This window comes from Syngnathoides biaculeatus, chromosome 10, assembly GCF_019802595.1.
Source record: "Syngnathoides biaculeatus isolate LvHL_M chromosome 10, ASM1980259v1, whole genome shotgun sequence".
In the NCBI taxonomy this organism is placed as follows: domain Eukaryota; kingdom Metazoa; phylum Chordata; class Actinopteri; order Syngnathiformes; family Syngnathidae; genus Syngnathoides; species Syngnathoides biaculeatus.
The window spans coordinates 25,202,226-25,230,096 of NC_084649.1; the positions used below are offsets into that span (position 1 = coordinate 25,202,226).

Sequence of the window (27,871 nt, forward strand, 5' to 3'; positions counted from 1 at the left end):
CACAAGGAATCAGAGATGTATTTGACCCACTGAGAAATCTGACTCACAAAATGGCCAATATTTATAACATAAACCCAATCGCGACCCAAGACTTTGAACACGACCGTCTGTACCTCAATTTTAATTTTAAGGAACCGTAGCTGCCCTGCAAGCATGAATCCTCACCGTGGTTGACCAGGTAGCGTAGTTTCTGAATGACCGCCAGGTTCCCGGAAACCCTGTAGATGCCGTCAGTGTCCAGTCCTGCCGCGACATACCGCACAGCACACAAAACGGGGGATCTTCAATACCATTTTTTTTTTTCATACCAGTAACAGAATCAGAATCAGCTTTCATGGCCGAGTATGTAACAACACACAAGGAATTTGTCTCCGGCAGCCCTGGTACGCAACCCTCCACGAGTACCTGATCCCCAGGAATAAGGAGTTATCGGTATGATACAGATTCCTGGGGACTACTACTCGCACATTCCGAACACAAATCATTAGACGGAATGGGAGACACAAAGTTGTCATGCCCATTGTCCAGGCCGCTTATCCTCACAAGGGCTATCCCGGCTATCATCGGGCAGGAGGCGGGGTACACCCTCAACCGGTCGCCAGCCAATCGCAGGGCACATGGAGACAATCAGCCGCACTCACAATCGCACCTAGGGGCAATTTAGGGCGTCCAGTTAATGTTGCATGTTTTAGGGATGTGGGAGGAAATCCACGCAGACACAGCGAGAACATGCAAACTCCACACAGGTGCCCGGGACCTCAGAATTTACCAGCTGATCCACCGTGCCGCCCTAAATTTTTACTTCCACCACTATTTATCTGAAAGACGCATATTTTCTTCATTCATTTAATGTTGACAGAAAACGGTGTTATAGGTAATAATGTGTTCTTAAAATGCAGAGTGGCAGCACGAAGGGGCAGCTGGAAAGCTTTGGCCTCACAGTTCCGAGGACCCGGGTTCAATCCCAGCCCTGCCTACGTGTGTGGAGTTTGCATGTTCTTCCCGTGCCTGCGTTGGTTTTCTCCATCCCAAAAACATGCAACATTAATTGGACATTCTAAATTGCCCCTAGGTGTGATTGTGAATGCGGCTGTTTGTCCCCTTGTGCCCTGCGATCGGCTGGCAACCGGTTCAGGGTGTACCCCGCCTCCTGCCCGTTGACAGCTGGGATAGGCTCCGGCACCTCCCGCGACCCTCGTGAGGATAAGCGGCTAAGAAAATGGATGGATGGATAAATCTAGAGCTGTCACTATTGAAGCGTTTTATTCTTGGATGTCATTCTTTAAACTGCATACGGTGTTACTGAGCGTATGGTATAGATTTATTGTCCAGAATTTGAGACAACAAAATGCTAAAGAGTGAAAAATCACAATTAGCATTAGCGTAGCAGCAAACATTTTAGGTCAGAAAACGTTTGGTTTACTCATAATGTTACAACACATGCACAGGACACATCTAACAGTTTCTTAAACATCACTTAGAGACGCTATTTTGTCATTTTTGTCGGTGGCCTAACATCGCAAATGTTGCATATGAAACATTGGTCACATTGGTGGAAGCATAGCAACGGTGCAGAATTTATATATAGATTTTTTTGTCTTTTTGTCCCTGGCAGAGCTTCGCGGCAGAATACGTCGACCCGTTGTTGAAGTCAATTTAGTCAAGTTAGGCCGACTTAAATGTGAAATTAAAGCAGGAATCGCTGTCCTTGTCAAAGGTGATAAGACCAAAACTGCCTTGGAAGGAACAGAATAGAATACGCGTTTACTCCTACACTTGGCTGAGTCGAAGGGACTTGTTAAAAAAAAAAAAAAAAATCGGCCTGCAGAAGAGCACATCATCTATATTTAATCTCACGGAAGAAATAGAGTAAAAAGCCTCTTTATGCGACCGGTGGGCCGAGGTACCGGCCGGAGCGCCGCGCTTTACCTCTCTTCTCCACGGTCTCGGCGCAGAGCCTGACGAAGCGAGGCACCGTGCTCTTCTCCCGCTCGCACAGCATCTCCAGCCGACAGCCGAACACCTGATCTGATGGCCGGCGACACAAAAAAAGACATTTCAGAACCACTGAGCACACACAAATTTGCTGTGCTCAATGTTTCAGCTACACAACTAAAAGCAGAGTTGACTTGGAGGCAACCCATCAACGTACTTGGCTCGAAATTCTGCAGAACGCCTGCCTTGCAGTATACGTTCACTGGCCACATCGTGAGGCACGCCTGCAAAACCTTGTGCAGGGTTCACCCAAACATTTGTAGATCAAAACTACAAATTTTGTTCCTACCCCAGAGTTCTCAAACCCAAGTTCAAGGATACTTTTTTTTTTTTCCCTCGGCCTACAGAGCGCACCTGGTTACAAGCCTCACAGAGTACATTTGTAAAGGAAATACCATTTGGTACACACGTACGCCGCAGCTGTGCAAAAGCCGCAAGTGCCGACATTGAAACACGAGATATTTACAAAGAAAGACGGTACACAGAAAGAGTCTAACGCTAGCACCGCTCTAAAGCTAGCGATAATGCTAACAGGGCCAGTTAATACATAATAAAACTTACAGGTAAATATCACTGAGACACGGCAGTAAAACACCAGCAACACGCTAGCGCAGCGCTAACAGGGCCGATAAAAGTCACTTCCTGGGCACAAATATTCCAGCGGTCTCATTCTTATCTTTACCGCTCGAGTGCCTCCTTGCGGCCGTTGGAAAAAAATGCACAAATTTGCCGCATAACCGCATAAATTGCATGAACCGCAGGGTTGAAAGCGTGTGATCAAAAAGTTGCTATGTGTACTCACTGATGCATATATATTTGTTGCTATAAGCCTTTTTTTTTTTTTTAAATTAATTCAGTTCGCTTATCCATCCATCCATCCATCCATTTTCCATAACACATATCTTCCTTGAGACCATCTCAGGCAACCCCAGGATAGAGGCAAGGTAATCTGGTTAACAGCCAACCGCAGGTGACAAAAACTATAATTCCGTAATTCCTGGCCAATAAGACGCGACTTTTTTCCACACGCTTTCAACCCTGCGGTTCATGCGGTGATGCGGCTACATTGTGCAGTTTTTCTAAGGGCCACAAGGGGGCACTTGAGCAGGAAAGGTAATAGTGAGACCGGTGGAATAAATGTGCTGAGGAAGTGACTTTTACCGGCCTTGTTAGCGCTGTGCTAGCGTGTTGCTGCTGTGTTACTGGCGCGTCTCAGTGATACTTATCGGTAAGTTTTTTTTTTTTTAACCGGCCCTGTTAGTGTTCGTGCTAGCTTTACCGCGGCACTAGCATTAACACTTGCGTTAGCGCGGCATCAGCGCATTGAACTCTTTCTGGGTATTGTCTTTCTTTGTAAATATCTCGTGTTTCAACGTGGGTTCAATGTGGGCGCTTGTGGCCTTTACACAGCTGTGGCCTATGTATGTACCAAATGGCATTTCCTTTACAAATGTACTCGGTGAGGCTTGTAACCAGGTGTGCTCTGTCGCCTGGGAATTAGGGTATTCACAACTTGGGGCACTGTTAGTCAAGAAACAAGCCTCGCAGTCGAGAAGTTCTGGGTTTGACTCTGGAAGGTTTCTATTTCCTGACTTTTTGTGACTTGCACTTGAGTTGCGTTCCATTCAATTCTCATGCTAGCCATAAATGCTTAGTTATTTTGACAATCCTAAACATTTTGTTGAGAGATTCTTCTCACAGGGCAATCACTTTTCGATTAGCTATTTAAATTTTGTTCCCAAATAAATTACAGACACCAACCAGACCTTTAATAAGGCCCTTCTCCTGCAGGGCCTGCAGAGGAGGCCTCTTCAGAATCAGCTTCTTCAGCCGGGTTTTGACTCTTTTCTTCTCCGTATTCTCCAGATTGGACGCCGAGCGAGGGACTGCGAGGGGAGGAAAGGACGGGGAGGGAGAAGAGGAGGGATAGAAGAAGGAGGATAAGGAGTTAAGTGCGGGATGTCCCAGCAGATGCGAGGGGATGGTGGTGAGGATGAAAAGAGGGAGGGCCGGGCGACGGCGGGGGCGCGTCGAGGCCGACGGCGCGGTGAGCTGCCGCGGCGTCGGCCACGCTAATATGTAAGCGGGTTGGACGGAGGAGAGGATGGATGAGAGGATGGCGGGGTGTAAGAACCCTGTGTGGAGGTTGAGAGAAAGTCATGATGATGATGAAGAAGACAGTCGTCGTCCCCTGAGATTCAACTGGCTGCAATTCGCTGTCGAAAATTCACCGCGTAAATTCAGTGTTAAGAAGGCGGGGTTACTTCAGGTCAGAACCCAACACCCAGCCAATCCGGTTACGCTTTCTTAGTCACCTGACGTCACATACAAACAAGACAGATTTCCGAGCGGCGTGCTTTTTATTCCCGTGTTTGCGTTACTGCCTTCATCAGACCACGTGCATTAAATCTAAACTCGTAAAATACGAACTAAATCACGTTCTATCATTTTTTTACAATTTCATAATAAATCCACAAAATGTAAATGCCAATCCCACAAACATTTCAAAATCCGAGCGTCTGAATCGTTTAACATATTTCAAAGTCTACTAAGTTCTACTAACATTTTGTCTTTGAGGTGACTAAATAGTCAAATATGAACAAAATGAAAATTCCATTTTGTATGATTTCCGTTTACATTCCGGTGTATGGAAGTAAATATGTGCCGCCAGGATTTGAATTAAAAATGCCACTGAAAATCTGATGCTGTAAAATTCACATTGTTATTTCAAAGTGATCACATTTTCAATAATTTAACTTTTGAATATTAACAAATTCAACCCTTTAAAATTCAAACGCAATATTTTCAGTCTCGTAAGATTCAACTGGCGACAATTCGCTGTCTTAAACTCACCGTGTAAATTCAGCGCTAAGGAGGCGGGGTTACTTCAGGTCAGAACCCAACACCCAGCCAATCCGGTTACGTTTTCTTAGTTACGCGACGTCACATACTAAAAAAACTTAACTGGATTGGCTGCCTTCTTAACACTGAATTTAGACGGTGAATTTTGGACAGCGAATTGTAGCCAGTTGAATTCCAGGAGACTGAAAATATCGCGTTTGAATTTCAAAGGTTGAATTTTTTTTACATGGAGAATTTTTCAATGTTGAAACGTGAAACTGAAATACAGCTATCGGAAATGTAATCACTTTGAAATAAAAATGTGAATTTTACAACATCAAATTTTCTGTGGCATTTTTGATTCAAATCCTGGTGTCACATATTTATTTCCATAGAAAACACTTTTTATCATATATGTTAAAGGGCTGACAGTACAACATTGTTATACGAGTCATTCCTCTCTAGCCTCATTTTTTAATGCAAATATTTCCGTTACTTTAGGTAGGCAAAGGAAGCACTTTAACCTTTAAGAAGAGTCTTTCACACCAATGAAATGAAGATGGTTAGGGAAAATGAAATGAAGACATCATATACATATTTTTTAGGAACATGTGGACTACAAGTAAAAGGTCCAGAAATGTAAATAAAGCTACAATAATAAGATGAATGCACCATTAGATCACAGCGTGAAGGCGATTTGCCGAAGGGGGCGTTGGCGGGTGGCGAAAAGTTAGGCAAACGACGGCACTTACGAGACGTTCTTCTGTCGTCCTCGTCGCCGCTGTGGTCCAGCATTTCCACGCTGCCCGCCCTCCTCAGGGAGTAAAGTAGTACGTTGTCTAACGGGTTCTCGCGGTCCTAGGACAATCACAGTAAAACCTATTCAAACAAATGTACAACTATTACCCAGTGTTATTAATGACATATACACATTTATATTTTATGCAATGTGCTGCCAACCAGATTATGATTTTTTTTTCCCGATCCTCCATTATTTTCTTCAAGACTTCTTTGCGGTCAGGCCAAAGGTTTATACAGTACAACCTCGGTTCTCGGCCACAATCCGTTCCAGAAGGCGGTTCGAGAAGCGATTTGTACGAAAACCGAATTTATATTTCCCACGTCTGCGTACAGAGGCTGCGTTATACACGATAACAACGCGCGTCGTGTGTCAGCTCTTCAGGTCGTGCGCAATATGTTATTTCCGGGTTTTGTCGGGCGCATTCGAGTACCGATTTTCATTCGAAAACAGAAAAAAAAAAAAAAAAAAATTGCAATTTTCATTCGAAAAGCGATTTGTTCGAAAATCAAGGCGTTACTGTATCTGCTTGGGAGTGTAACACAGTATGACATTATCTGTCTAGTGTCTACGTGTGTTGCTCCACCATTTGTTATCTTATTTCTGGGTTTTTCGCAGTGCGTTCGAATTTACAATAACTGAACACGTCGTGGGTCATCTGATCGGGCCGCGCGCGTTATGTTATTTCCGGGTTTTTTTCGGCAGGGTGGGAATTCAAAACCAAGCGCGTCGTGGGTCATCTGGTCGGGCGGCGCGCGTTATGTTATTTCCGGGTTTTGTCGCAGGCGTTCGAGTACCGATTTTCGTTCGAAAACATAAGCAAAAAAATCTCAAAATTTTCGAGAACGGAGACGTTCGCGAACTGAGTATTCACAGAGGTACTTGTGCCCTCTTGGTGCCAAGGACCCTTGTCGAATTGAGGGGAGGAGATTTATTGATTCATACCATATCCCTCTGTAACGGCAAAGTAGTGCTATGCCGCCATCTTGTGGCATCTATTAAATTACAGAAAGCACACAAAAACAGTTTTCCCACACAAAGTAAAGGACAGCGAACAGCCAAGTGTGACTCAGTTTACTGTATTTGCCAGAGACAGAACCTCACCCCAAGACCAAGTGAATTTAACCCAAATGTCTCCTTTAACTTGAAAACAGTTTTTTGTGTTTCGGGTTAGCGCATTGAAATCGTGCCGTGTTCTTTCTCCCGTCCCTCACCAGCCTGTCGATGACGTTCTGGATGGTGTGGTACCACTCCTTGATCAGAGAGTCCGTCTCCGACTGCAGCAGGAACTCGTTGCCCGTCACCGTCCTCAGCTGGAACAGACCCGTTTACAGACACATTGTAGTACCGTGTCTGTGAAACCGGCGCATTTACAAGGCCCCCATCTTGGTTGTTTACCTTGAAGACATTCTTCTTGCTGGAGAGCTCATTGGCCCAGTGCAGTTTGGCTCCTCTTAGGTCAACGCTGCTCTCGGGGCGACTGTTTCCTGGTTTCTGTTATCATCAAATAAACGCGTTTCACACCTGATTACAATCTGAAACGTTTTGGTTTCTAAGCCAGCAGAGACCGTTTCCCATGTCTCCTTGCGTAAACCCTGTTTTTCTTCTGGCCAATCGCAGGTAATATACAATCATAAAATGACTATAGTCATGTAGACACTCATGTTGAAGAATAGTAGGTTTTTTTCTTCTTTCTTCTCTCATTTTCATGGAAGATAAAGAATACAGTGATGCCTTGGTTCTCGACCACAATCCGTTCCAGAAAACGGTTTGAAAAGTGATTTGTCCGAAAACCGAATCGATGTTTCCCATTACAATGAAGGGAAAAAGAAATAATGCGTTCCAAGCCTGAAAAAAAATTGGCTTTTTAAAGCATTTTTCTTAGCTTTTCCTGATAATAAATTGCATAGTTAAAATACATGTATAGTTGAAATACTTTATAAAATAAAATATTTTAAGATATGTATTTATTTTTTGCTTAAAATGTATGCTTTAGTAGTAGAGTACGCTAGGCTGGGAATGCATTGCTGTATCTGTAGCGACTCGGCACCCAGCCTTGTAAACTCTTTTTTTTTTTTTTTTTAATTAACAAAAGTGTAGAATAACTTTAAACAGACAATAATGAGGGGGAAAAAAGTATTTCTTTGGAGCCATGATTGGGGGTTAATACGAGATGATGAGAATGAGATGAGAAGAAAAACAACAGTCACTACCGGGACACGTCTGTGTACAGAGGCTGCGTTATACAGAATAACAAAAGTGCGCGGATTGTGCCATGCCCGTTATGTCATTTCCGTTTTTTTTTTCTTTCTTTTTTTTTTTTTATGGGGAGCGTTCGAATAGACCATAACATAATGCGTCGTGGGTGGGTTAACTGCTGGCGGCGTGCGCATTATCTTATTTCCGTGTTTTTTCGGCGGAGTGGGAATTTATAACAAAGCCCGTCGTGGGTCAGCTGGCCTGGGCACGCGCAATATGTTATTTCCGGCTTTTGTTGGGGCGTTCGAGTACCAATTTTCGTTCGAAAACAGAAGCAGAAAAAAAATCTCGAAACTTTCGTTCGAAAACGGCGACATTCAAAAATCAAGGCGTAACTGTATACAGAATAGTATTACATTATCTGTCCAGTGTCTACGTGTGTTGCTCCACCATTTGTCTTGCATCTAAAACCAAAAGTATCAATGCTAACTGTTAGCATGTCAACACCATTTTGCATTGTTTGTTAGCATTAAGCTAATTGGACTTTCTCAAGGCAAAGGCAAGTGGTTATTTTAAATCCACAAGGTGTGATTTTCTTCTATGTTTAGTGTGACAGTAAACAGCTTGAAGCTTATATTTGGAAGAATTCTTCACTATCAAACTGCTGCTTATTGTGGAGTGAGTTGACTTTACTGCAAATACATAACACTTGTATCCCAAATTTACAGTTATAAGTTAAAGGGGAAAAAAAATATTGTCCAAATGACGGTTCGTATCTCGAAAAAAAACAAACGTCTGGTCACATGGTTGTCAAGGCACCACTGTGTTCACGAGTGTTTCGTGAGGTCTTACCCAGCTTGAAGGCGTCTGCGATTTTGGATCTTTAAAGAAAACCAAGCTGTTCCCGACCAACACCACCCAGGATGGACTCCAGTTTTTCCTACAACACAACCGTAGCACGACCGATTAGGCCGACGACCGAGCACAGCTGTTGCTTCTGTTAAGCCGTGTTTGACACGAAAGAACTCTGAGAGAAGATCTAAAAGACCTTAACAGTTCTCATTCGTCACCAAAGTGAAGTGTTTAACAAGCGTTTTATGGTTAGTAACATTCATGTTAAACTTGTGCTCATGCTTGTGTGACTTTCCAATCTATTGTTATTAACTACTAAAAATCTTCAGTACGGGTCACCTGAGTTTCCGACCTCCTTCTGCGATCTTGGTCTTGTTCAAGAGTCCAGCTTTCTCCAGTTCCTGGCAGGGAAGATATGACGTAAATTTGACTTGGGCCTCGGGAGTAACTCAGCAGATAATTTACGTAATACCACCCCCAGACTAAGTCTCTCCGCCCGTTATTGGGCAGGCGGGGAACGATCCGCCATGTTCCAGGGTTACGCTGAAATACTATCATGTCAAAGCCCAAAGGCAACCATACTTCACCGTTACTTTGTGACACTTTTGAAATTTAAAGTAAGGAAAAGGATTGGATGGATGATTGTTCTTGTAACAATATGTAGCTCATGTGCATTTTATAACAAAAGTCATAAAGTATCCAGAAAGAGATTACAAGATTCAATTTATTCACTGTCGTGATTGATCAACTAGGAACCAACCATTTACTGCCAATGACGGATATATTCGTCAAGTATATTTTTCAACGTGTAGGCATGAAAGAGGGTTTCACTCAGCTTGTCTGTGTAATTTAAGCGTATTGGTAAGCGTAACAACATAGACACCGGTAGATGGCAACAATCCATTGCTTTGGATTTCCTTTTGTGTCATGGGGGAGAGAAACACAAACATGTTGGAAGCCAGGTAAGATTAGACACCTGACACTCAAATAGAGTGTGTCCAGTTTTTATGTGGTTTAAACATCCATCCATTTTCTTAGCCGCTTATCCTCATGAGGGGCACGGGAGTGCTGGAGCCTATCCCAGCTGTCAACGGGCAGGAGGCAGGCAGGGGACACCATGAACTGGTTGCCAGGCAATCGCAGGACACATGGAGACAGACAAGTCACACACACACACAATCACACCTAGGGGCAATTGAGAGTGTCCAGTTAATGTTTTTGGGATGTGGGAGGAAACCGGAGTGCCCGGAGAAAACCCACGCAGGCACGGGGAGAACATGCAAACTCCACACAGGCGGTTCCGGGATTGGACCTTAGAACTCTGGGGGCAACACTTTCCAACTGAGCCACTGTTCCACCGTCTTTTAAACAGATCATGAAAAAAAGATGACGCGATTTATGTAATGAATGAGGAGGGCGTGGAAGAAGCAGTCGACGACATTGACCTGAGCGTTACTCATGGCATGTTTTTTTTTTAGTTCTTTATCTGAAAATGACCATTTTGGTCATTTTGGTGCTTATATTGTGATAAGACAATATTTCTTGGGTCTGGAAAGATCAGCGAAAATGTTCTAAATGTCTTCATGGAGTTATAGCATTTTTTCACATGTATTTAGTTTTAGTTTTTTCCTTTACTACTACTGCTTCCTTTAATATACAGAAAACTTTATTTTCAGTGAGTTTACGTTGACAGGTGCATCATTTGGGAGGGGGGACAAACTACTTTTCAATTTCCCACCGCCCGTTTGATGTCAAGAAAAAAAGACATCCTCGAAAAATGTACTTCAACACCGGATAGAATCAACGGGACATTTGATGTGAAAGTAAAAAGGTGGTGTGTCCCCCCCCCCCCCCCTCACCGGAGTGTCGCCACTGCCGTCCGGAGAGCTCTCGGGAGAAGGCGGCTCCACGACAATGTTGGTCACGTTGCACGAGTAGTCGTGGCACTGCCGGGCCAGCTGAAGGAACAGGAAATGATGTCTTTTGTGGATGTGTAAGCTTGAATGCAAAAACGTAGGAGTTCACGGGCCCCGTGAGGTGGGTGATACCTTGCCGTTCTCGGGCAGGATCATGGACTGTGAGTGTGAAAGGAGTTGCTTGGCGTCATGCGGGGCAGCGTCGTGACACGGGGGGTTGTTGTTTCCGAGCGCCATCGTGCAAATTGTATCGGAGGATGCGGCGCGGTGCATGCTCTTCACAAGCACGGGCAAGGTGCAATGAGACATAAAAGCAAATAAAAGATTAGCATCATGTTATTGGATGTAAATTATTAAAATCTATTACATTTGTTTTTAATTTGGCATCTAGTGTTGTTTTTTTTCTGAAGCCACAAAAGAAGGGTAATGTCTATCGCTGTAAATTCCCGTGTATAATGCGCACCCATGTATAATACGCACCCCCAAAGCTGACCTCACAATTCTGGAAAACTCTTCAACCTATGTTTAATACATTTTTACATTGCTTGCACCTGTTATATAAAAACATGATACGCATATCTGTATTTTGTTAGGTTTTTCAAATAATTTCTCTGAAGCACTTCATTTTAACACATAATACTTTCTTTTGCTCACTTGATTTTTTAAAAAATTCTGAACAATACCGTGATTTAGTAAGTGAGAATATATACAGCTGTTGTTTACACGGGCAGAATTCGTACTATGTGTTTAATTCTTTAAAAATAACATGAAAGACCAGGCAAAACTTTTATTATAATGGGATTCAAATTAAAGTGTCAAGCATTTCAGAAAAGCATTATCAATTAAAAAAAAACAACACATAACCATTAAGATATTAATGATGGTTGTTGTTGTGTCATCGGTCGTATTAAAAAAAAAAAAAAAGAAAATTCTCCCAGGTATGTAAATCTATGAGCACCTTTGTACAAATATGCAGGCATATGTAACCCTGTCATGTTGGAATGAAAGCATAGGCTACGTCTTTTTATAACCTCTAGGTGGCGTTGGCATATTGGATTTTTCATAATTTTTAGATGGGAGGCTTAGCCTAATAAAAATGGGAGAGTCCTATACCTATGTATAATGCGCACTCTTGATTTTTGACCATTTTGGGGGGAAAAATGTGCAATATACACGGGAAATTACATAAACCCATAAGTGTTGCTGATGATAGACGCCCTATCCCTGCTGACTTTTGGTGAGAGGAGCGGAGGAAACCTGGACTGGTTTGCCAGCCAATCACAGGGCACATATTCTCACTCATTTGGACCAGCTGGAACTTTAACTTTCATTTAACTTTTAAGACAGCAAATCCAGGTTATATTCCAACTTGGAGCATTTTTGGGCTGCTTTTCAACTGCGTTGTACTTGCTCTCTTTAAAGTGACAAATAATATACCAAAATGGCTATAATCACATATAATCTTGTACATATTTTCCCACAAACAGGGACCTTTCATGCGGAGGCTGCCATAATAACGTACCTTTCCCCAGTTTCAGTAGCCTACTTCTCTGAACAATCGCACCATACATCCCAGAAACTTGCAACCCCTCATGCAAGGGAGATTAAGCAACTAAGAGCTAAGAGAAGGCTTTTACAACAGCGACTTTAAACCGAATGCACCCACACCCCGCTGTGATGCAACACGTAGCACTTAAGAGGTGCTTGGGTAACAGCTTTTTTTTCCCCCCTCCCTTCTTAACACCGTGAGTTGCGATTTCACCACCTTAATATGCATAAATGCTGATCCCCTAGAAACTGAAGCGTGGAGCTGGCATCGCTCGCATGCGTTCGGCAGGAATTCATTGGAGAAAAACGGCTGTCGCAAAGCTAATAATAAAGCTCATTGATTTTCATTAGGCCAATTGTCTCCCCAAAAGACCCCCGTTTCAGGCCTTCCCTCATAGCCGCGCAAAAAGAAGGAAATGAACACTCGAGATGGACTAAAGCAGGGGTGCCCAAACTTTTTTACCCCAAGATCTACTTTTCAAGCAGCCAATCTCCCGCGATCTACAATTCAATGGAATCGCTACCATTTCTCTGGTTTGACAGCGCAGAGAAAAACCATCCATCCATCCATTTTCTGAGCCGCTTATCCTCACAAGCTTATCCCTGGTGTACACCATGAACTGGTTGCCAGCCAATTGCAAGGAACACAGCAACAACCATCCACACTCAATCCCACTTAAGGGCAATTAAGAGTCACCAAATAATGCATGTTATGTTTTATATACATATACATATATATATATATATATATATATATATATATATATATATACAGTGGTACCTCAGTTTTCGAACGTCTTGGTTTTCGTACAAATTGGTTTTCGAATGAAAATTTCGAGATTTTTTTTTGCTTTGGTTTTCAAACAAAAATCGGTATTGAAACACCCCGGCCAGCTGAGCCACGACGATTTGCTATTGTGATTTTGAACGCACCCCCCCAAAAGAAAAACGGAAAAGACGTAACGCGCCCGACCGCGTGCATCGCAGATGTTTCCCAGTACTGTAGTGACTTTTTTTTCTTCAAATTGAGCAACGTTAACCCCGATCATGGCTCCAAAGAAGGCAAGTGGAACTGCTGGTGCTGAAAAGGCGAAAGTGATGCGTAAAACTGTCGATTTCAATAAGGATTCGATAGCCAAGCACGAATCTGGTGGACGTGTTTCTGAGCTATCGAAGAAGTACGGCATGGCGAAATCGACGATCAGCACTATTCTGAAAAAAATGCACACCCAGCCTAGCATACTCTACTAAGCTAAAGCATACATTTTAAGCAATAAATAAATAAATAGATTTCTTAATTATATAAAGTATTTAAACTATACATGTATTTCTACTATGCAGTTTATTATCAGGAAAAGCTAAAAAAAATTGCTTTAAAAACTATTTTTTAAGCTTGGAACGCATTATTTCCTTTTCCATTCATTGTACTGGGAAAAGGTGCTTCGGTTTTTGAACGTTTTAGTTTTCAACCAGCCTTCTGGAATGGATTGTGTTCGAGAACCGAGGCACCACTGAATACATAAAGAGAGAGAGAGATAATTTGATGAATCCATTTATTTCCAACCTTTATAGAGCCAAGACACATATTTTACAAGTGAAAAATCACACAGCACACCAACAAAAGTAAATCGATTAATTACTGTATGTACTTCCTGCCATCTAATAGAAGAGGATATTTTTTGTTCTGTCTGTCATTGTGCCTCACTGGCATAAATAGATGAATAAATATACATTATTTCTTGGAAATATATGTTTTGTTTTGTTTTAGCAATTACATAAAATTGGATAATTTCCCACGGCACACCTGAGGAGCGCTCACGGCACACTAATGTACCCCGGCACACTGTTTGGGAATCACTGGATTAATCCGTTCTGTGGCTCTATCTTGTGTGTATGTCTTATCCACCAAGGGCGTAGTATAATAACAGCCATACGACTATAGATTAAGACGGTCGGAGGTGCTGAGTAAGCTGCACGAGTACGTTGTTGTTCTTTGCAGAAGATAAAGAATATATGCCTGTGAGAATTGCTATTTTGTCTGACTACGATTTCTAATAAGAATTGTGATAATAGTGATGTGAACAATTGGGTTCAAACATAATTTTAATCAATAGTTATGGTAGTCATCGGCGCATACACAGGAAGTCCGTTTACCCGTTTTCTAGTTTTGGTCATGCGACGTTAACAGCGCAAGCACGAGAGAAATTGTAAAATTAATATCAGTCACCGGGCTCATGTAATTTAGCAAAAGTGTATACTAGCTCCACTCTGCTCGCAAATGTGTTGTTAGTGTAAGCATATCACTTATGACACACTTTAAATGACGGGCGCTTAAAAAAAAAAAAAAAAAATCGAAATTAAGAAAAAAATATATACCCGAAAAATACATTAAAATTAATAAAAAACTGGTTAATCACACGTCCCTAATATAAATGATTCAGGCTGGTGTTTATGCACACACAATAGAAAGTAAAGAACCTTCTCACGCAGTCAGATTTTCAAAAGTCTTAAAAAAACTTTTTTTTCCCCCCTCCTGCTGCGCTGAGAGAACATCACTCGTAGGCACAAAGCGTCATCTGTTCTTTTGTGTGCAAGGTGAAATTCAAGGTGACACTCATTACGTTCCCTTATTTCACATGAAAGTGCGGAGAAAGACGAGAATTTCACCTGTTTCATCCGCCAGCTGCCGTCTGTGCTCCTCTGGTGGCTCCCAAACAGGAAATCAGGTGAGAGCTAGAAAAAAAAAAAAAAAAAAAAAGACGCCGAGGAAGTTTCATTTGGGTTAGGGTATAAGAACGGGCGCTGACTAAAACTATGTATACAGAAATACTTTTAGGAGTTATATGGAAAGTGTATTTTTTAAATTGTTTGTAAACAAATACATGGAGTCCTCGGGTTAAGACGTTTCGACTTGACAACGCCCGTCCCTCCCTCCGCCATTTTGTCTGGCTAATCCTTTGTGCGCCGGGAGTATCTTGGCATTTTTCACCCTCCTTTTTTGACATTATCACCCCAAAGAAGAAAGCTGTGTCTTTTAGCAATGCTTCGGCGGCCAAAAGAAAATCCGTGACCATGGAAATGAAGCTCAAGATCATAAAAACATCGGACAAAGGAGAGACAGCAACACCACCAAGGCTTGAGTCGATCGACCGTGGTGACAATTAGCCCGTATTTTAGCGCATGTGAAGGGTTCCGTTCCTTTGTCGGATACGATGATCACAAAACGAGGTTCTTTGGTACTTGTCGAGATGGAGAGGATTGAGGACCAGGTTCCTTCGCCGTAGCGAAGCACCGCCTCCCCTTCTTCCTCTCCATCTACCTCTCGGCATTAATGCTAAGTACATCATCTTGTTTATTTCAATGTATTTGTTGTCATACTAAATATTTTGATGTAAATTCTGACTTTAACGGCGGAATCCGACTTGAGTCGAAATTCTAGTTAAGTCGCTTCTGTAGGAACGCATCCCAGTCGTAGACCGAGGACTCCCTGTCGTGGGATTTCTCCAGTTCGCGCCCACCTATCCATTATGAAATTCAAAAACCAGGTCTGAAAATCCGTCTGTGATCAAAGTGCCCTGCTCTTCCAGCCACACCGTTAAGATCAAATAACAACGACCGCGACGACTTTCTGCGTCCATGATTTGGCAGCTATACAGAGCGATACAGAGCCACTTTCAAGCGACAGCTACAGTCTGAAAGACTTTCTTGCAAGAATACCCAAATCCCACCCGGGTAATTCCCCCCTGGTACCACACCAAAGCTAAACAGTAAGCGGAGCTGCGTTGAGTTTTGTTGGACGCACTGATTAGCATTAGCTAGCAGTATTCTGATAAGCAGCAGTTGATACATTTTGAAGACAATTGTCAAAATACAATATCCCTCATTGAATTCATATTGGAAGTATGCTTTTTGTTTTTTAAGTCGAGAATTACGCACCACGCAAGCGGAACGTGTGCTGTGGTTAAAAGGGCGTAACGCTTGACACACAAACACACCGTCGGGTCCACCGAAAGGCTTATGAGTACAGAAGAGTTGAAATTCTTTGATGGACTTGGTTCCATTGAATCTCGAGTTTCAAGTTTTCATCTTATTATCATTGCATATCAACAACGATATTGCACATGCCCCCCTCCGCATAAAAAAAAAAAACCCACAATAACATTCAATCATCGGCAACCACCGCCAACACGCAAAAGACTTACTTCAAACGTGTTCATCGCCACCGAGCGTTCCGAGGCCCAATCTGCCATCTGGCTTGGCGCTTTTTGTCGCTTACGGGTCGGCCCGCGTCACGCCACATTTCAAAGAAAAAAAAGGGCAAACTGTCACGTCTCTCCTTCCTCGGCGGACTGGCCCGACTTCCCCATTGTAAGGGGAAGCTGCTCTTATCAGCGCGTACATCGAGTACAAGCAGGAAGACGCGCAAGTCAACTCCGCAGCGGTGACACCGGCGACATCACCATGGCAACCGCAGGGCGATGGCCGGCATTGACTTGCGGGGAACTGGCCTTTTAAATTAGTATCGCAGGGCGACCGCCGTCAAGGTCATACGAGGGATTACAAACCGCAGTGGGCTAACTCGATTTTTGCTATCTTTAAGTTTCTGTTTAATGCAGAATTGCATGCATATTTTTATATCTAGCATTGAAATAAAGGCATATTTTCCAGATCAAATAGCCAAGTCATTTGGGACGCTAATTTGGACCCTGCAAAGACCACAAATCGGTATAAGGGAGGAAACTTTGCAGGCCAGCACAGTGAAGAGATTGCTTAGAATGCCTGCCTCACAGTTCTGTGGAACGGGGTTCAAATCCCAGCCTGCCTGTGTGGAGTTCGTATGTTCTCCCCTTGGCTACGCGGCTTTTCTCCGCCACTCTGGTTTCTTCCCACATCCCAAAAACGTGCATTGATTGGATCCACTAAATTGCTCTGAGGTGTGATTGTGAGTGCGACTGTTGTTTTTCTCCATGTGCCCTGCCATTGGCTGGCAACCAGTTCAGGGCCCCGCCTCCTGCCCTTTGACAGCCGTGATGGGCTCCTCTTAGTGGTGGCGACCGGTATTTCACCATTTTGATGACACGATTATGCAATATTTTCCACCGTGAAAAGGCCCTTTCTAATACATTGATGAGAATAACAGGATCCTACTAGTCCGGGAAGAGAAAAATAAGATGCAAAACAGTACAAGGAATAGAATTTGGACTAGATTTACACCAACATTTTTTGGAATGTTTCACCCAAAACACTGGTGAGCAATGTACATTTTTTGAGGGGGAAATTGCCCACCTCACCAATTTAAAAAAAAAAAAAAAAAGAAATGTTTCTTGACCTTGTAATTAATATTTGTAGCAGGATAATGGAATTATTACTAAAATTGAATCAATTTCAGAATGTGAAAATTAACAAGCCTTAATATCTCTGGATCATATCGGATTAGATCCACTTTGGTCTCATTCGTTCCAATGTAAATGTGAGTCTATTTTTTTTATTCAATTCATTGAAAAAATAATTAACAACAAAATCAACGATTAAAAAAAAAAATCACTAGTTGCAGACCCAAAGTCAAGGTACTACTGTATATTAAACCAGATTAATAAGCGATATGGTATAATGAACACGCATATGTCGGAATAGATCAAAAGTACATTTCGGAGAATACATTAATTCAGTCGAGTGCTCATCTGAGTGATGGTTCAAATAGACAGCACGTGGACTATGAAGTATTATTATTATTATTATCATCATACTTGAGTCATGCGACACATATACACAGAGCACTGCATTTGACTGAGCTCCTGCCTTGTTAGTGCGTGTACTCCACAATGGAAAATGACATAAATGGGTCAATGTACCTCACGCTACTTCGACAAGGGGAATAGCGCCTTTGATGGTGTATTTCTTTTCCATACCATTTATTTTTGATGAGAATAATAGGTGTTGATAAAATAATGACGCCGTGCTGATGCAACCCGAAGATGCTAAATGTTTCATTTAGGATGATGATGGTTTGGCGCATATAGATGTTTGAATCTTATGGGGCATTTACATTTTCAAGCGATATAAAATGTTGCTAAATCAACCCCAAAATATGTCATTGTGTGTGTGTAGACTGTTTAGAAGCTATCAAAAATGATGAAATGCATCTGCAGGGGTCATGACGAGGTTCCAGTCAGATGAGTGATTTAGACGTAGCAATATTTGGGATTTTAAAACCACTCGCAGGGGTTCTAATGGCTTCTGCTGGTCCGCATCCGATCAAAGAGGCATTACCTCGTTATTCCCTGCCGGGGCATTAGCCAGGAGTAAATGCGTCACGCGGGCACAGTTCGAGTCAGTCGGCGATGACGGGGCAACTACGCAGATGTAATCCTACTTTTTAATTTAGCTAGGCTCTTAATCTCACGCCCGTTCAGAGCTTCTGTGCGTTCTGGATGAGGCCGACAATGACTTGGGAAGCGACGTTCATATTTGATCTTCGTCTTGCTTTATTCTCAAGCATGTAGACGCCTGGCTATTTGTCTAAGCGTACAACGGCCCATGAATTATGATAATGTCATCAATAACTCATGACTACTGCGTGGGCGCCTCATTAAAACGTTGTCGCGGCATTCCGATGGATCCGCTGAGCGCGCCGCAGGGGAATCCTTGCATGAGAAAATGAAGATAGTAAAGTATAGGAAAAAAAATGTACAGTGGAGATTAAAAAAAAAAAAAAATCAAGATGGTTTTAGACGATCTTGAAATAAACTGCATCGATTTCGGGATCAAAGTACCGTAATTCCCGGCCTACAGAGTGCACCTGGTTATAAGTTTCACCAAGTACATTTGTAAAGGAAATAACATTTGGTACATAGATAAGCTATACCCGTCTATAAGCTGTGCCCACACTGAAATCCACATTGAAAGACCAGATATTTACAAAGAAAGATGGTACACAGAGAGTTCAACGCTAACGCTAATGCTAATGCTAGCGCCACCGCAAGCACTAACACTAATGCCACACTAACTGGGCCAGTTAAAAAAACATACTGGTAAAAATCACTGAGAGTACACGGCAATATCACGCTAGCGCAGCGCTAACAGGGCCGGACGGGTAAAAGTCATTTCCTCGGCACATATATTCAGTCTCACTCTTACCTTTTCCGCTCGAGTGCCCCCTTGCGGCCGTTAGAAAAAATGCACCAATTAGCCGCATCACCGCATAAACCGCAGGATTGTAAGGGTGTGAAAAAAGTTGCGGCTTATAGGCTGTAAATTACGTTATATGGTATATTTATAGTTTAAACTGAATACAAGCAATTGTAAACATTTCAGGGGCGTCGAATACTTGAGGTTTTTTGCTATTTGTGGCAGCGGATGACTATATAAGGTAAAAATGCCGTTAAAAAAATCCACTGAAGCCATGTAGCAGGTTTCCATGACAGCGTGACATTTATCAAAAATTGGTAATGTTCGTGATGTTCAACAATGCATTTACCGGTAGATGTGCAGGAGGCTTACCCTGTGCATGGTACCATTGGCTGCGGAAGGAAGCGGCAGCGTCAGATGGCTTTTTTCTCTTGGTAACGTTTTGGTTTGCGCCACAATGACCTGGAAGTTAAAAAAGGGGGAAGCTCCATCGCTATTATAATTTTCATGACATTTTTTGTGTCAAAGCAGATATGAGAAAGCGTTCACTTTTATTGACACCCAGTCTCCCCTTTCTGTCGGAAAGTACTGCAAGAACTTTCCGTTCATATCAGCAAAGGGCCAAACGATAACTAACTTCTCATATTGACATGAGCAAGGCTTGGCCACGTGTTTTTGTTATTAATTTAAATACTTTTTTTTTTTTTTTTTTAATTTCCTAATTGTCGGCATGAGCGACTGTAAGTGTGAAGATAGGGTGGATCCCACTTCACTCGCTAAAAATCTTGTGGGACAGGTTCAAGCTCAACCACAACCCAAATACGGGCAAGCGCAACTGAAAATTGACATTTTAAAGTACAATTGCTCCATAATTTTTAATTCAAATCTTGTATTCAATGGACTCACCGTAACCCTGGTCTAGTCACAAGGTCAAACTTCAGTACATGTTGTTCTTTGGCTAAAAATAATGTCTCCGGTGCTGATTCAGTCGAACTTCGTGAGCATATAAATGAGCCAACTCTGTGATCTTGAAACACTGACCCTTCGCTAACCCTCTCCTGAGGGAGAATTCAACGAATCCAACTCAATCTGGAGAAGACTTCATTAAAGGCATGGCGAGAATTAACGGCGAACCTGCTTGTTGGCACCGGAGCCTCCGCGGGCTCTCCGAGGAGGTTTCCAGGAGCTCTCCTTGGTGATCCTGTTGACGTAATAGCTTCTCAGAGAAGACGGGTCCACGTACTGTTCCCACATGTCCATGACCTGGAGCGGCCGCTGGCCCGGGGCCGGATCGGGGGGCTCCGCCTGCGAAGGGCGCCTGTCCACCTGCGGGTGACAGTAGAGGGGCGACTCCTGCCAGGACAGCTGGGACAGATAGGACTCTGTCGGGACCTGGAAAGACAAAATGCTTTTGAAATATACCGAGACCTCATTTAATTACGTGATTCGCGCAGGCAAATGCGAGCCACATGAAAATGTTACGTGGTTTGATCCTGTGACTTTCATGTGAAGCCGACACTTAATAGCAGAGCAAATCAGTCCGACAAACAGTAATATTCGGGGCATGCAGCTAAAAACTGCAATACAGCTGCAGTGCGATGCGTCACACTGTGGATTCGGACACGAGGGCACTGGGAGTACACGAAATACACATCTCTTGTGGAATAAAGTCAAAGCGTGTACAGATGTCGGCTCACTGACTGGATCGACTGCGGACATTACTTTCCACGTGCTTGACAGTCAAGAGGTTCTCCTTCAAATCTTGGTTCTGGGTTCCTGTGTGGAGTTTGCACCTTTCTACCGTTGTTAATTAAAGGGCCACTGTCACAAAATGCATGATTTTTAGTATGTTTCTATACCATCTGTTGTTTGTATTTGTTCTACCTCCGGGAACGTAGCTCGTTGTTCCTTCGTGTTAGCCAAAATGCCGGGTGGTTGCATTGCTGGACATTGCTCGAACACTCGGGAGGACGGATTTACGCTTCATGAGTTTGCAAGAGATCCGGTTCGTCGGGAAAAACGGATTGCACGGGTGCAAAGGTCGAGAGCTTCGTGGGTTCTAAATGACAAGGTAGGTGTGTATACAGCTACTAAAAAAAAAATAATAGTTTGGGGCGGACCACGTAATACGTCTCTCATAATGTAACGTACGTATGACAGGGGCCGACAAGGCAACGAGCCGGCGTTTTGGCTAACACAAAGGAACAATGAGCTATGTTCCCGCAGGTAAAAATAATAGAAAGAAACGAGTCCGCTTGAGCGCGCTACTGCCTCCATCACTTCCTGATTCTTGTCGGCTGTGGTGGCTCGTCACGGCGCCGGGCCGCGACGGCTCATCTCCGCCGCGGAAGTGGGTCGGACAGGGAGGCGGTTTGGCCGTGAACGCGTATCATCTCAATATGGCTCGAAACAATAGCGTAATATTGACCCGGTAACTTCACTCGGTTGTGTGATGTTCTCTTCTTCGAAAAGAGCTTCCGTGTCAGAAGGGGCGTGTCCAACAGTTGGATGTCGAATGAAGAAGACTTCCGCAACTTTGCCCATGGATGACGCGCTTGCCGCTCATACTTATTTTTTCGTGTAGACATTGAAGTGAATAACGTTATATGTATTTTTCATTTCACTATCTATTTTAGAATGTTTATTGGGATGACACTTGACCTTTAAAGTGTACGGTTAATATATGATAGTTTTATGACGGTGACAGTTTCAGACTGCAAATGCAATTTTTTTAAAAAAGCCTTCAAACCTGTTTGGTTTTAATGTTTACGCTGAAGAAACAGGTTTGCACGCTGGAAGCTATCGTGGTGTAAAAATGTAAAAATGCACTCGAAAGGCAAAAACAACCTTTGCAAAGCTCCCCCCCCCCCCCACCCTAACAAACTATATTTGTGTGAGACATTTCAAGGGATAAAGAGCAGCGTGTCCTGCTTACCGGGATTAAGCGCACAATGAATTCAGTTGGAAGGGCGCAAGATAGCGAGAGAGAGAGAATGAATAAATGACTGGCACAGACTGATGTAATTCTGGGATGCCCTGACGTCATTACTGACATGATTGATTCTCTGGGGGGTGCGGGGGGGGGGGGATTATGAAAGCCACGGACAGTGAATGAAACGCACCCTCAGCTGTCATAGCTACTGGATGTCACATTCCACGGTGACGACCAAATGGACGTTAAAACATTTTCAGATGTATTGTACGAGCGAAATAGCATTACGACTAAACGAGGAGCTACTCTTAAACAGTTCTGGTGATTAAAAGTGGCAGATTTATGTATGACCTACTTTAGGTTGTTGATGGATGTAAGCGATGTGATTTCTACGATTAGGAATTCTTTGGAAAAAGGACTGTAATTTCCGGCCTATAAGCCACGACTTTTTCTACAAGCTTTCAACCCTGCGACCATGCGGCTAATTTGTGCATTTTTTTTTCTAATGGCCGCAAGGGGGCATTCGGGTGGAAAAGATGAGCATGAGACGAGTGGAATGTATGTGCTGAGGAAGTGACTTTTACCAATATGTTTTTTTTAACCAGGCTTGTTAGCACTGTGCTAGATTAGTGCTGTGCTTGCGTGTTGCTACTGTGTTACTGCCGTGTCTCAGTGATTTTTAACTGCATGTTTTTTTTTTTCAACCGGCCCTGTTAGCACTGTGCTACCATGTTGCTGCTGTGTTACTGCCGTGTCTCAGTGAATTTTTTACTATGTCTTTTTTTTTTTTTTTTTTAAACCGGCTACCATGATGCTACTGTGTAGCTGCCGCTTTTTTTTTTTTTTTTTTTTTTTTAAACCAGCCCTGTTTCTGATACAGTGTTTTATATTACTATATTGAGCTAAACTAAGTAGTATTAAAAACTCTTTCCGTCTTGCCGTGATTTTTACTGGTTTGTTGATTTTTTTTTTTTTTTTTAACCGGCTCTGTTAGTGCTGTGCTACCATGATGCTAGTCTGTAGCTGCCGTGCCTGTTTTGTTTTTCTTACCGGTATGTTTTTTTTTTTTTTTTTTAACCGGTCTTGTTGGCACTGCGCTAGCGTTAGCGCTGTGCTAGCATGTTGCTGCTGTGTTACTGCCGTGTCTCAGTGAATTTTTTACTATGTTTTTTTGTTTTTTTTTTTTAAACCGGCTACCATGATGCTACTGTGTAGCTGCCGCTTTTTTTTTTTTTTTTTTAAACCAGCCCTGTTTCTGATACAGTGTTTTATATTACTATATTGAGCTAAACTAAGGTATTAAAACTTTGAAAACTCTTTCTGTCTTGCCGTGATTTTTACTGGTTTGTTGATTTTTTTTTTTTTTTTCAAACCGGGTATGTTAGTGCTGTGCTACCATGACGCTAGTCTGTAGCTGCCGTGCCTGTTTTGTTTTTTTTACCGGTATGTTTTTTTTTTTTTAACCGGTCCTGTTGGCACTGCGCTAGCGTTAGCGCTGTGCTAGCATGTAGCTGCTGTGTTACTGCCGTGTCTCAGTGAATTTTTTTCCGTGATGTTTTTTTGTTTTTTTTTTTTAAACCGGCTATTATGATGCTACTGTGTAGCTGCCGCTTTTTTTTTTTTTTTTTTTTTAAAGCAGCCCTGTTTCTGATACAGTGTTTTATATTACTATATTGAGCTAAACTAAGGTATTAAAACTTTGAAAACTCTTTCTGAGTACCGTCTTTCTTTGTAAATATCCCGTGTTTCAATGTGGGTTTCAATGTGGGCGCTTGCGGCTTTTACACGGCTGCGGCCAATGTATGCACCAAATGGTATTTCCTTTACAAATGTACTCGGCGAGGTTTATAACCAGCTGCGCTCTGTCGGCCGGGAATTACGGTAACCCTTTAAAGGTGCCACTCAAATCGCGATACGACAACATTCACTTGCCCAGTCGGCAAAGAATCTCCGGAACTATTCATTTGTACTATTGCCTTGCGCTCCACATCCCTACCTGCAGGTGGTTGTTCTTGTCAGTAGAACGCAGCATGTCCCACTGACTGCAAGACTTCTTCGGGAGCGTGCAGTTCACGTGGCCGCTGAAGCTTCCGCCCACTTCGTCGTAAGGGTTCTCGTTTTCCGTCAGGTTGCTCTGGCTCTGGCTGCGAGTGATCATGGGGACCACCCTGGCATTGTACGACGTCGTCTGCGAGACGGCGGCGTCCCCGGGGACCGCGAGGGGGCCTGACGGGGAGGCGGAAGAGTTGAACGTGAGGGGAGGGAAACGGACGCCGGTCATGTTGCCTTCGGTGTCAAAACCTCTGAAGGCACTGTTGGAGCTGAGGTTCTCCATGGAGCGGTAGATGGGTTTACTCGCTGCGTATAAAACGTGCAAAAAAACATTTGTTAACGGAATAAACACCTCGACCGTGTTTCTTCCTCATTTTACCTTGACGCTGATCTTGATAGGCGACCTCCGTGGCGCTCGGAGTGAGCGCCACTCGGGGCAGGATGCTGACGTTGGAGCTGAGCGAGGCCGAGATGATGAAGCGCTGGGGCAAAGGCATGGGCGAGACGGGAACCTCCGTCACGTACGTGGCGGGCACGTACAGCGGCTTCGTTTTACTCGCAGCCCCTATCCTGCGCACCTGTGACACCCAAACACACACCGGATTTTGGGAGCGACTGTGGCTAAAGTAAGAACTCCAAAACAGTTTTTGGGCTCCCTCGGCAGACGTTTTGTCAAAGTGCATTACATCACTGCTCTACTGCGGGTCATCATTGTTTGTGCCACGGGTAGAGTGAACATTTTTATGCTTTTTTTTTTTGGGTGGTGGAGGTTACAGCGCGAGACTGAGCAGAAGTGGAAGAGAGTCAGCGTGTAATTAGAGCAAGAAGAGGTAGAGCGGGTGCCCGACTAATTTCCAGTAATCGTCGTTCCAACAGATCAGAGAGAATATATTAATATATATATATATATATATATATATCACATATAACATGAGCATAAAGCTAGTTTGACGTTTGTTTTGCCAGTTTCACAATAAACTATAACTGGCATCACGTGTTTCCTTTTATTCTAAGAAGTGTGCACTCGAAAGAGTCCTATTCTCATTTCCTCAAAATTTGTGAGTAAGCAACTATAAATAATTTACAATAGTCGCTAATTTCTTGACATCAAGCGAGTGAGAGCAGACACCAAGAAATAATTTTAAAACGTGAAACGGTGGAAATGGTGAGTAATATGAACCGTTTAGCTCGCAAATATTTAGTATGAATGAGTGCAAAAATATATATGTTGATGGCAGTAATTAGTTTTCAAATATCATCCATGTGTTATGACACAATGCTAACTCAGAAATGTATTTTGAGGAAGCCAAGACATTTGCTAATGTTAGGAAATGCTGTCAAAGGTTGAACTTGCAAATAGTTAGCCTCCAGGTTTTCAGAGAAAAAAAAAAACATGGTCTTGATAGGGGACTCACCTTAGGAACTATAAAAGCACGAGGTTTTTTTTTTTTTTGTATCAGTTACATAAATAAAAATAAACTGCCATTCATATTATTGTTTCTCATAGGGTTGACATATATTATGAAATATTTCCCAAACTATTAGCTACGCCCTCACCTGCCACCAGTCAGCGTTGGTCTTCTTTAGGAGTATGAACCGTTCGCCTTCCCGAATGCAAACCTGCCGTCCATCAGCACCGCGGTAGTTGTAATCATATTGGGCCTCGAGGACCACCGTGCCGCTGGGGACGCCGCACACAGTCACCCCCCTGCCGTTCGCCACGGGCGCCCCGGCGGGCTGCTGGTGCCCTGCGGAGCGCCGCCACGTCCCAGACAGCATGGTTCCCCCTTTGCTGGTTCAGCGAAGAGAGCACTGACGGTGGGTGACGGCGATCCTGGCGGGATTAGCGCGAACCAGGGGAGGAGACTGCAGACTGCCGGGTTCCATGCTGTGGGAGAACCACAGGGGGAAATTGTAAGATTACTAAAGATAATAATCGTGAGGCTCAGTTATTAGACTTTGCTGTTTTACGGCTAGCCATCAAACCTCTGTGTTGTGTTATGCCTACAAACAGAAGAAATTTGGTAGAACTAACGGGGCAAGCCGAAAGGAACAGACGAAGAAGAAATTTGGTAGAAAAAGGATAAAATATCAAGTACAACTTCGCCAGTGAAGGACGCCTGCAAATTGGCGAAACAATGTTAAATTGCCGCTTTGAACCAAAGTGCCAGACTACCTGTGGCCTCTTGAGATTCTTTTGTGGGTCTACTCAAGATGGACGCTGCCAAGTGCAACCTTCTTAAGGTTCTGCTCTTGAACAAAATCTGAGGTTGGCCGAAGTAAAAATAATACCAAAGAAGGAGGTGAGAATTTTGTACCACCCGGACAAATATCAAAGATGTTCGTCTTTGAAAAACAAAGGGAAACGGCCAGAATAATTGAAAATCTGTTGCTCCCTTACCTTGGTACAATGTTGATACACATTAGAAATACTGTTGCTGTCTGGCTTTTTACTGATGTGGACTGCTATGATTTTCAATTAAATTCAGGCTGGAGGCAGGAATGAACGGTCACGCAGAGTCCAGTTTTTGTGGCAAATATTGGAATTACTCTTCGACTTGTCAGACAGGCACGGTGACTCAGCTGGTAAAGCGTTGGCCTCCCAGTTCTGAGGTCCCCGACCCGTCTGTGTGGAGTTTGCATGTTCTCCCCGGGCACCCCGGTTTCCTTCCACATCCAAAAACATGCAACATTCATCGGACACTCTAAATTATTACGATATTGGCTAGGGTATTGGGTTGGGTACCCCTAAAACACATTTTCACTGAGATACATTTCCATCCATCTATTTTCTTTTTGCCGCTTATCCTCACAAGGGTCACACCCTGAACTGGTTGCCAGCCAATTGCAGGGCACGTGGAGACAGACAACACTCGCATTCACCATCACACCTAGGGGCAATTTAATTTGTCCAATTAATGTTGCATGTTTTTGGGACGTGGGAGGAGACCGGAGAAAACCCCACGCGGGCACGGGGAGAACATGCAAACTCCACACAGGCTGGGCCGGGATTGAACCCGGGACCTCAGAACTGTGAGGCCAACGCTTTACCAGGTGACCCACCGTGCCGCCCAGGATACATGTGCTTGTAGAAAATTGGTGAGTTTCTCCTGCATATTTACACCCTGCAAAAAAAAATCAGTTCACTCATCCAATGAATACTAATAAATACGATGAATCCGAGAACCTAAAAAAATCTCGAGTACGTGATTCTAATTAGGGAAATAGTCCCGGGAAATGTGTTACCTTTTTTTGAGCTGACTACACTGCAAGTTTTGCCTTCTTCAGTTCCGAATATCGTGATGTATCGTTGCTGGGCTGCTTGCGTGGCTCAAGAAGACTGAAGTAGTCTTTCTAAAGTGATGGAAGTGCTGCAGCTAACGGCGAGATATTTTTTTCCTCTATTGTAAGAGACTCGTGTATTATTTACATATTTCCAGAAAGGTTTTAAAGCAGCCCAGCGCTACGTACAGTGTCAGATAAAAGGATATGACGGTGTTGTGACATGGAGAAAAAGCAGCACATTTTCAAAAACTGGAAAAAAAGATGACAGCAGGTTGGTGACAGTAATGAGAAAACCACTTTGCTAATTTCTTTAAGAAGTCTGCC

The 27,871-nt window shown here is 43.2% G+C and overlaps 1 protein-coding gene across 6 annotated transcripts in view; it reads right to left on the reverse strand.

Moving 5' to 3' along the window:
• The window catches only part of arhgap9 (Rho GTPase activating protein 9), a 55,082-nt gene that overhangs the window by 14,812 nt on the left and 12,399 nt on the right, over positions 1-27,871 (reverse strand). For 5 of the 6 annotated variants that reach the window (XM_061832430.1, XM_061832429.1, XM_061832432.1 and 2 more), the window contains exons 2-17: positions 25,820-26,150; positions 24,642-24,840; positions 24,207-24,568; positions 20,413-20,670; positions 19,651-19,740; positions 14,818-14,883; positions 10,735-10,878; positions 10,546-10,644; positions 9,026-9,087; positions 8,687-8,774; positions 7,034-7,129; positions 6,850-6,948; positions 5,589-5,694; positions 3,762-3,881; positions 1,930-2,028; positions 166-243 (exon numbers count right to left, since the gene is read on the reverse strand). In XM_061832430.1, the coding sequence (XP_061688414.1) occupies positions 166-243; positions 1,930-2,028; positions 3,762-3,881; positions 5,589-5,694; positions 6,850-6,948; positions 7,034-7,129; positions 8,687-8,774; positions 9,026-9,087; positions 10,546-10,644; positions 10,735-10,878; positions 14,818-14,883; positions 19,651-19,740; positions 20,413-20,670; positions 24,207-24,568; positions 24,642-24,840; positions 25,820-26,041 (2,188 nt within the window). In that variant the 5' untranslated portion in view covers positions 26,042-26,150. The remainder of the gene's footprint in view (positions 1-165; positions 244-1,929; positions 2,029-3,761; positions 3,882-5,588; positions 5,695-6,849; positions 6,949-7,033; positions 7,130-8,686; positions 8,775-9,025; positions 9,088-10,545; positions 10,645-10,734; positions 10,879-14,817; positions 14,884-19,650; positions 19,741-20,412; positions 20,671-24,206; positions 24,569-24,641; positions 24,841-25,819; positions 26,151-27,871) is intronic. The other variant, XM_061832433.1, reaches the window with a different exon arrangement.